The sequence below is a fragment of the Drosophila virilis genome, unplaced genomic scaffold (assembly GCF_030788295.1).
Source record: "Drosophila virilis strain 15010-1051.87 unplaced genomic scaffold, Dvir_AGI_RSII-ME tig00001662, whole genome shotgun sequence".
In the NCBI taxonomy this organism is placed as follows: Eukaryota; Metazoa; Arthropoda; class Insecta; order Diptera; family Drosophilidae; genus Drosophila; species Drosophila virilis.
In genome coordinates this window covers 211,666-222,758 of record NW_027212853.1, presented here as the reverse complement: position 1 = coordinate 222,758, position 11,093 = coordinate 211,666, and the positions used below count along the sequence as shown (strand labels likewise).

The 11,093-nt window shown below is 35.0% G+C and overlaps 1 protein-coding gene across 1 annotated transcript in view; it reads left to right on the top strand.

Annotated features, from left to right (window-relative positions):
* Window positions 1-505: 505 nt before the first annotated feature.
* Window positions 506-11,093, top strand: part of LOC26530771 (dynein beta chain, ciliary) — a 187,958-nt gene continuing 177,370 nt past the window's right edge. Inside the window, exons 1-2 of the mRNA XM_070210986.1 lie at window positions 506-650; window positions 707-805. Coding sequence (XP_070067087.1) covers window positions 615-650; window positions 707-805 — 135 coding nt within the window. The 5' untranslated portion in view covers window positions 506-614. The remainder of the gene's footprint in view (window positions 651-706; window positions 806-11,093) is intronic.

Here is an 11,093-nt window from a genome sequence, read left to right as displayed (position 1 = left end):
AAATTTATGGAAATTATACCCATTGTTAATAAGTTTAAGATGGTGCAAATAATGATACGTATCTGCTGACGCTGAAGAGAAATGTCCGCTTGCATGAGATTGTAAATAGCCAAGAAGAGATATCCTGCAAAAAAAGGTTCAATAAGAAATAGTAGATAATTATAAGATGAAGCAAATAATTATACGCACCTATCTGATTGAATGAAGTTCGATATCCTGTAAGGAGATAATAAAATACAAAACAACAATGCTTTCATTATCGTCATATCCAATCGACTGTCCGAATATCACCTCTGTAGTAATCGCCGCAGTAGTCCCAGTCCACCCTGTAGTTTAACCTGCCCAGTCAGCAAAACTGCTTCAGCACCTCTGACCCAACCAGCTGAAGATTTACCTTCAGCCCCATCAGCTCATACTTTGACTGTTGTTGCCCTTCGAAGGCGAATTTTTGAGTCTCGACTTTACCATTTTATTTAGATTATAATATATTTTAAGCACAGTAGGCTTGTGCACTAACGTAATTTTGAGAAATTAGTAAACCATTTTAACTAGAAATAGGTATTCTAAAGTAAATAATTATTTAAAAGTTACCTTATTATTAAGTGCATTCGACAATGGCAGATGATGAAGATAAGAAAGAAGTTGATGAGGTAGGTTGTATTTATCATATTTTTAAAGGCATTGCCATTAATTTAAGCTTTTAAAGTCTGACACCAGGCCAGAATTTTTTTGGAACTATCTTAACAAAACAATGCGATTAAAATTAGATAAATGGACTAAGCTGATAACAACTAATGAATACAAGGTGAGCGTGAATATAAAAAACATTATCCTTTGCTCCATTATATTAACGGCAGCATCGATATTTTGCGTACTTGATTGCGTTCGTTATTATCGGCCACGCCGATATCTCTTTGTCATATTGTCTGAGTATCAGGGGTGAAGCTGGGCATGGTTGGGCATAGTGGCGCCCAAGTAATCGAAGAGTGGCAAGCCCGGCTTGCTAATCCACAACGCCGAAGGGTGAACGAAAGACAGTGATTACGATTCGCTTCTAAAGAGAGTAGAAGGAGAGCGGATAGTATGTCCTTGAAAATGCCTTTGATTCATGACTCATATCGATCGTGCCTATGTGTAGCAAGGCACCGAAGATAACAGTGTATGGGTAGCCAAGTTAGCGATAAGTCTCGTTGCTGCCCATAGCAAGAGTGAAGTCAATTTTGGGACTCTCTGCGCAAACACACCACTGGCATTTATTAGTTTTACCATGCCGAATCAATTCTGCCCGACTAGAAGTGTAGCGCGTAAAGCTACACAAAAATGTAGGTAGGCAAATGTAGCCCTAAAATATAAAAATTTAAAATGAAAAAAAAAAAACAAAACGAGAGGTTCTAGTCGGGATCTCCCGACTTAGGGATACCCTGAACCCTTTTCTACCAACATCAAATGCATATATATATTCTATATTAGAAGCTATATGTCAAGTTTGTTAACTCAAGCTCTTATTATTTACCAAAATTGACCAAAAATTGTATATCGATTTATCGATTGCTTGGAAACAAATTCGACCTGCGCAGACACTAGGAGCACCGACATCTAAAATTTCAAGTCTGTAGCTTCTGAGATCTTTGCGTTCATACATACGGACAGACGGACTGACGGACAGACGGACAGACGTACAGAAGGTCATGGCTAGATTGAATCGGCTATTGGGGCTGATCAAGAATATATATACTTTATGGGCTCGGAGATGCTTCCTTCAGCCTGTTACATACATTTGGATTTTGCACAAATACAATATACCTTATACCCATTTTTAATGGGTTCAGGGTATACAAATGAAAATCATAATTAAAGAGAATATAAATTTGTAATCAGTCTAAAGAATATAATATAACTTTCAAAATGGGTTGGTTTGGCTTAGAGGATAGCCAACCAAACGATAATATAGCCAACATGATCAATAACATAAAAATAGGTAGATCACATAGGTGAAATTCAACCTCTGTAAATTTTACTATGATTATAAAAAATTACAAGCATTGCTCACTATATATATGTAAAACACAATTAAATTATTAAAAGAAGATACATTACTAGAGCTAACAATCTTTAAACTATTTCAAATATAGACATATATACATATATTACGTTATGAAAAAACCAAAATATATTTATACAATAATCACACAATACTAGGTCTCAAAATTTGACAAATCATATAAATGTCTAACGCAAAATAGAGAAACACACCAATGTACAGTAAACAAACACGCAAATATAGTTTCTTAATTAAGCACGAACATTATTATATAACCATAGACAAAGGTTAACCAATCAGTATTGGCCACAAGTCTCATAGGTCTAACCAAATTTCAAATAAATTTAGGTGCGATAAAAGCACAGCATAATTTGGATATGTCAATTTAAACTATACTGAATACATCTTTAACAATCGAAACAGCTGAACAGCCTGCATTCGTAGAAAAAGAACAAAGAACGAATCACACACAGACGTTGACACAGAACTAGAAGTAAAAGACGTACATAATATTACAATTCCGGCGATAATTACATCACCTGAATTGTTCGAATGCTCCGATTCTGAAGCAAACGTCAGTGTAATAGTATTAAATCCTATTACGATAGAAGACACTTCAGCAGCCATTCGTTAGATAAAAATCCATCTACCAAGATTTGTTACTGGCATAAAATTAATTAACCTAACGAAAGAACCATTCGAAGAAATTGCAATCGAAATACTAACATCCAAAATATTTGAATCAACTCTTATAATAAACGACAATTGGCGCGTTTATATCAAAATTTTCAGACAACGATTGTCAGCGAAACATCTGATGTAGTAAAGGCAAAAATTACTAATGTCTACCAAAAAGGTAAAACACCGACACGATTCGCAAGCAAAATCGATTACTTACTTAAAACTATTGGTATGTTCGTTTATCGATAAACGACTAAAGGCAGAACATGCTGATACGTTCAGTACCAAAGGAGCCAATTTAGTCATGATCAAACGTAGGTTACAATAATAGAAACAACACCTCTAATAGTAATAAAAATATTAATAATAATAATAAAAATTATAATAATAATAATAAAAATTATATTTATAATTATAATAATAATAATAATAATAATAATAATAATAATAATAATAATAATAATAATAATAATAATAATAATAATAATAATAATAATAATAATAATAATAATAATAATAATAATAATAATAATAATAATAATAATAATAATAATAATAATAATAATAACAAGAGGTTCTAGTCGGTAGCTCCCCCCCTGAACCCTCTTCATCCAACATCAAATGCATATATATATTCTAGCTTAGAAGCTATATGTCAAGTTTGTTGACTCTTGCTCTTATTTACAAAAATTGACCAAACACAGGATATCGATATCGATTCGTATCGATTGCTTCGAAACTGAGTAAGTTATCGATTATCGGAAACAAACTCGATCTACGCAGGCACTGGGTGCACCTACGTCTAAAGTTTCTAGCTCTTATAGGTTCTGAGATCCCTGCCTTCATACATACGGAGAGTCAGACGGACGGTCCAGCCTAGATCGACTCGGCTATTGGTGCTGATCAAGAATATATATACTTTATGTGGTCGGAGATGCTTCCATCTGCCTGTTACATACATTTGCACTTTGCACAAATAATATACCTTAATACCTATTTTTAATGGGTTCAGGGCATAAAAATACACATTACGATGTACTGCTCCTATAAATTTTTAAAAATAAAATTTAAAAGGTATCCAGATTTAATGGTGTCAAGAAATTATTTTGACAACCACCGTCATCGATTTTGAAATTCACTATTGATGCGATCCCGTTTGAATTCAGTTTTATATTTTGCCTCTTACTTTGCCTATAAATTCTGTGAACAATTTCTGACGAAACTTTGAGCGTGTTGAACTTTGTGCACAAGCAAAAATGCCAGAAAATAGAACATCTTTTGAGATTGCCCATTTGGTGTAATATAACAACTACTAAACACTGATGGGCTTTACATTAACAAATGGTAGGAGAATTTAAAAAAAAAAAAGGAATTGTAAGCCGAATTGTGAGTCAACCACATTCTATAACAACTAATATTCTCATGTCTCTGGCGCCGGATATCTATATAATCAGCTGCAATACAACATTAGTCAAATGATAAAATATCTTTTCATAAAAATTATGATCTAAAATTTTAATTTTATTAGAGGTTCTAGTAGGAAGCTCCCGATTAAGGAATACCCTAAAACCTCTTATTCCTACACCAAATAATATACCACATATAATATAAAAAGTTCCCTTGGCAGGGATCGAACTCGCTACTGACCGCATTACTTGCTGTCGACTCTACTCAACAGCTACACCAGCAAAAAAAATACTTTCCCCGGTAGGGCTCGAACTCGCGAATCAACACCACACCAATAATTAAGTACTTATGATAAAAAAGGAACTAAAATAACATTACAGAAAAAAGTTGCAATTACCATGCTGTTAGAATGCGAAGCAGACACGCATGAATGTATGTGTATACATGTATACAGAAATTCTTAAAGCTGTTGGGTTTGGTTTTTCTTTTTTCTTTGGTTTTCTCTTAACCGATCTTTATGAAATCTTCTACAGTATATCTTATTGTACCATAGAATATTAGTATATTCTGAAAAAGTCAATTGCATTTAAATTATGGATTAAAATGGTTGCCAATAAAATTGGGTTATTAACTTGAACGGAGTTATTTATCGATTATCGGAAACAAAGTCGATCAGGCGCAAGCACTAGGAAAAATTTCAAGTCTCTAGCTCCTATAGGTTCTGAGATCCTTGCGTTCATACATACGGTCGGACTGACAGACGGGCATGGCTAGATTGACTCGGCTATTGATGCTGATCAAGTATATATATACTTTATGGGGTCGGAGATACTTTCTTCTGCCTGTTACATACATTAGGATTTTGCACAAATACAATATATCCTTATACCCATTTTTAATGGGTTTAGGGTATAACAACAACAGACCCGACGGTAATGTCCGTCTTGTCAAAGATACTACGGAAAACTACCAAGACCCTTTGAACACACTAAACACAAAATTTTGTGCACAGCTCAACAAATAAATTTCATACAATAGCCAATATAGTCGATGTTTTCTCCGGGTCCTGGGAGCAGAAGCAGAAGGAGGAAAAGAGGAGACCCCAAATGCGAGCTGCAGCGGGCGAGGCGATTTAATTCATATAAATATAGTATAAAAAAACTAACGGGTATAGCCCGGCCTTGCCCGTGGCACGTATAAAAATAAATTTATTACAAAAAATATATTTATTATTGTTATTAATTTTTATAACACAGTATTCATTAAGTTTTTATGTATAGCTTTAAATATAATTTTGAGGCAAATTGGATAAAAATAAAGCATCACCTAAAAACCCTGAAATGATTGTCCATATAGAACCTTGAAAATGAAGTTGTTGGCGATACGATATCCACCAAATATTTGACCCCCATTTCCACCAAGGAGAAATATCTTGTAGTGGCGCTTGAAGCAAGAACAATTTGTTTGAGTTTAAAATAAATAGCCCAAAAAATAGACAATGTAAATCCAGTCAAGGTCGTGTACCTTGCTTACCCTAGTAGATCTCGCCATCTATGGCTCAAACCGGGCGTGATATAGCTTGTAACGAGTGAAAGAGAAAAATAGTAGAGGAATGTTAATTTGATAATTATAAATGGTGTCTGTCCTGGTGTCGCTGTAAATAGCTTTCCTAAGGCGATCGGATTTTTTTTTAGAAGTAATTTTAAAAAAAATCTAAGTGCCGGCATCGATGAACCACTTCTCAGTCACCAGTTGGTCGCAATAATTAATTAAGAAACTAAAAATAAAAATAAAAAAGTGCCAGACCCAATCATGGGTGTTAGATTTTTGGTAGACCGTTTTTTTTTGGTTGACCCAAAAGATTAAAAGCACTTTTATTTCAACCTGTCTATTGCAGGTATGGCGCTTCCTAATATTCTCAATCAACAAAATATAAAAAATATTATTGTCTTTCGACTTGCTGCAATTAGCAGCGGGAAATTTAATTTAATTTATTTGCCTGCCGAAGCCCAAAATATGCAGAGCGCATCTCGTCAAATCTCGTTGTTTCCTTTCGTGCTCTCTAGCCTGCTCGAAAATGGGAGTTCGAAAGACGAATTATTAAGAGACGATCGCCGTCGCCGAAACTCCAAAAATTAGTTGGAGATCGTTCCCTGGTGGCTGACGTCGTCAAAACCAGCTACATTTATCTTGGTCGCGCAATCATTTTTTTTACATATAAGTGTAACGAAGTCTTATTTCACGATTTTTTTAGTTTTATATTTTGTTTTGCTGGAAAAATGAATAATTAGCTTAGCTAACAGAAAAGTGAAAAATCTGAATAAGTCCTATTGTGAACGCCATGGGCGTAGTGAAGTCGCCTTAAGCGCATAATTTAACATTTTACAATAGTTATGTGCGGGTTTTCTTTTTATACCCTTGCAGAGTGTATTATAATTTTGTCGTGAAATGTGTAACGCATAGAAGGAGAGATCTCCGACCCCATAAAGTATATATATTCTTAATCAGCATCAACACCCGAGTCGATATAGCCATGTCCGTCTGTCCGTCTGTCTGTTTCTATGCGAATTAGTCCCTCAGTTTCAAAGCTATCTTAATGAAACTTTGCAGAACTCCCTCTTTCTGTTGCACGCATCACATAAATGAAAACCAGCTGGATCGGACCACTATATCATATAGCTGCCATAGGAACGATCGATAGAAAATTAAGTTTTTGTATGAAAAAAACATTTTGTTTATCAAGATATCTTGACCAAACTCGGCATTTACTATTTTCCCGATACTTCTTAGATAGGGGCAAAGCACTATGAGCATTATGAAGAGGTTGGGCCTGCAAGGGAATTAGATCTTTGGCGTGCCGAAGATAGCCCTTTTTTCTCGTTTCTACTATATATGGTCTTAAATATACTGGGTCTAATTTGTGGCCTGCTTCATTTCTTATATCTACTTTATCTCCTATTTTTTATTCAAAATTTTTTGTTTTTTATTGTATGCTAATTTCCTATAAGCCTTGGCTTTTTCTAACATAATTCTAGCTCTTTAATATGCTATTTCTCATCGAAACTTTATTTCCTTAGAGTAGTCATCTAGATTATAAATAGGATCTATGTAATTAATTTTATTTATATCTTTGAACTGTTTTGGTAGTCTGCCAAATACTAGTTCGTATGGACAATACTCATGCGTCTCTAATGGTGTCGTGTTGAAGCAATATGTGAGATGTTGAATACAGACATCCCAATCAGTTTTGTCTGCAGGGTTGTATGTATTCATTAAATGTTCGATAACTTCGTTCTATTGTCCCCAATGTTTGGTGATGATATGCGATAGTGGTGAGATTCTCGATCTTCATACATTTGCATAAATCATTTAAAATCTGGTTTTTATACTCTGTTCCCATGTCCGAGATGAACGTCTTCATTGGACCGAACTTGAGTATGAAATTTTCGAATATAGCCTTTGCAACATTATTTGCGCTTTTGCTTTTTATTGGAATGGCTACTAAGTATTTTGTAAGGTCACAAATTAATGTGACTATATATATACCGCCATTTTCCGATTAAGGTAGCGGACCCACTGTATCCACTATCACTATATCGAAAGCATTCACAGGTGTTTCTGTAATTGCCAAACGAGTTTTCGTGTGTGTCTTTGTTTTAGACATTTGGCATTAGACATTTGGCATTTCTAAATAGCATCACCGACCGATGGAGGTGTTTTATTTGCCAGTCCGGCCAGCTGTGCCCTTTTTCACAGCTAATTTTGTCAGTGACGCTATTAGAGCCTACATGTAAGCAGAAGGTTGTAAGTAGGAAAAAAGTGATCTCAAGTGAAATTAAAAATAATCTTAATTTGCTATACTAATAAAGAAAATACAATAAATAGGAAAAAAGAAAGTAAGATTGTTAATAAAGTAAAGCAGTGTAAGTTAGATAAAGAGTGTTAAGTAGATAGGACAAAGAGAAGAGTAATGGGAAATCACCGACACGGTGGGGGAAAATTTTTCAGCCTGTCCGGCAAGCTATGCCCCTGCTCATAGCTGGGAATGGTCAGCGACTTCCCGAAGGTATCCTGAAAGCAACGATTTTATTAGGGGTAGAGACAGTTCGGTAGAGAAAACGTGATACAAACTATTATAATTTTTAAATAGCACGCGAAAAGAATTGTGCATAGCGTAATCTGTTGTGCACGTAGATAGTAATAAGGGCGATAATTTCTGGTTGGTCTAGCCGGAACAGAGAATTGAAGACACCCTAGCAGAAAAGGAGAATCTATGTCGCCAATAATCAACTTATTTAGAAGGACAACACCGAGAATTGTCCTACAGTTGGTTAACGAAGGATGGTTGAGAAGAAGCAGTCTGCTGGAGTAGGACGGCAACCGAAGATTAGGGTCCCAATTTAAACCTCGTAAGGCAAAAAGTAGAAATTGCTTCTGAACAGATTCAATACGATCCTGGCTGTTGTTATACTGTGGAGACCAGATGCAAGAGCAGTATTCAAGGATAGGGCGAACAAGAGAGATGTACAGAAGTCTTGTTATAAAAGGATCGTTAAACTCTTTAGACCATCGTTTAATGAATCCAAGTACACCTTTTGCCTCATTAACAATGGTATCTATATGAAGATTGAAACAGAGTTTAGAATCAAAAATAACGCCTAGATCCTTAACTGTTAGTATACGTTGCAAAGGGATATTGTCGATTGTATAACTGACAAGATAAGGTGTAGTACGATTAAATGTCATATACATACACTTTGAACAATTTGGATGCAATTGATTGGCCGAACACCAAAGTTGCATAGCGTTCAAATCGTCTTGTAGACGAGAATGATGTAGGGGGTTAGTGTATGATAGAAAAAGTTCGACATCGTCCGCATACATGAGTACACGGGCATGTGATATAACAGAGGGAAGATCATTTATAAAAAGAGTAAAGAGTAAAGATCCAAGATGACTACCTTGAGGAAAACCAGAAGTCACGTGAAACCTTTTAGAGGAAGTCAACCTCAGTATTATTCTTTGGGTCCTACCTTTTAAATAAGAATTAATCCAAAGTAAAAGGGACAGAGGGAAACCTATTCGGTCAAGTTTAAAAGTAAAATGTCATGGTGCACAGAGTCAAACGCCTTACTGTAAATGACATCAGTTTGCATTTTCGAAAGGAAAGCATCATTTACCAAGGAAGTAAACTCAAGCAGATTGGTCGTAGTTAACCGATTCTTTACGAATCCATGTTGAACAGGGGAAACAACTGATTTGCAGAAATGCTGCAAATTCGAAGTGATTATTTTTTCAAATAATTTAGGAATAGCGGACAGTTTTGCAATTTGCAATTTTGTATATCAGACTTCCCACCTTTCTTGTGAAGAGGAATGATATAAGATTCTTTCCAAAGAGATGGAAAGACAGAAGTTTCAAGGGATAGATTAAAAAGCTTTAGCAATGGATAAAAAGGGGATGAACTACACTCCTTGAGTAGACAACTAGGAATATTGTCCGGCCCAGGAGAGTAAGAAGATTTTAAGAGCTAATAGGAGAGAGGAGTGTGAAATAATGGGGGGAGGTATTGAACTGGCGGAAGAAATAGTATAAGTGTAAGAATTAGTATTAGGACAGACTGAAGAGTAAGTTGATTAGAAAAAATTAGCAAAGAGGTTAGCAGAATCAGTGTCATTGCTAGCTTTATCCATCCCAAGAAAAAAAAAAGATGGCAAACTTGAAGATTTACGCTTCAAGTTTACAAAATTATAAAACTGTCTCGGATTTCGGGCGAATTGCCTTGTACAACGAATTAGATAATTCTCATAGCATTGAGAATTAAGAAGAAAGAAGTTCGACTTGGCTATGGAATATTTAGCCAAGTCTGTACACGCACCAGAATTTTTAAACTTTTTAAAATATTTGGTTTTTACATTTTTTAAATGTGATAATCTGGGAGTAAACCAGGGTGGTTTTGAAAAAGTAGTCAAAGGAATGGCTGTATTCATATCAACTGAGTCATATAAGAAAGACCAATCGATTGAATAAATTACAATCATATTCATATGATTAGAAATTGAATTAATTTGAAACAACGAAAAATCAAGCATGCAGTCTATAAAATCGTGCTGTGCTGAGGGCACTAGACAATTTTCAGCAGTGAATAATTACCAAGAGATGTTCGGCAAATTCAAATCACCCAACACCATTAATAGGTCATTATCACGCACGTGTGAAGAAACTTCTTTAATACAAGTAATATGATTCATATAAACTTGAATATCAGAAGAAGGTGGGACATAAGAGTATGTTACATAGATATTTCGTGTAGGAAAAGACACCTTAACTGAGACAATCTCAGCGTCAGTAGGCGTACTAAAGCAGAATAGTTCAGACTGGAGAGTGGCTTTAACGGCAATTAACACCCCACCACCTCGAGTCGGCCGATCATTTCTAAACAAAATAAAGTTATTCGGTAAAATCTCAAAATCAGATGTGGTTGAGTTTAACCATGTTTCTGAAAATGCTATTATGTCCGAATCGAAGGAAGTGCTGGCCATGAAAAGATTTTTAAAGTCTTCTATTCTAAACTATTAAGCAAGTAGATAGTCTGATTTTTATTTCTAATTGTATTTGTACTTATACTCGTGTACATACTCGTTATAAGACTGCTCGTTAAAGATTGAAAATAAAGTAAATAAATGTAAGCTAGATATAAAGAGTGTTAAGTAGATGGTCAAAGAGAACAGTAATGGGAAATCAATCGATAAATGTGGCTTCGAATAGCTTTTGTTAATCTATTTTATTCGTATAGTGCTTGGTATGGTTCCCTTTATGTTCCCTTTTGTTTTCATGTGTACTTTGTACAGGCCTGTTTCTATTATTTTACATTTGATGACATACGCTGAGTCGCATAGTCCCTTTGCTAGGTGGAGCAGATTAATTGCCATAATAAACCTTTGGAGATGGATTTTTTAGTTAG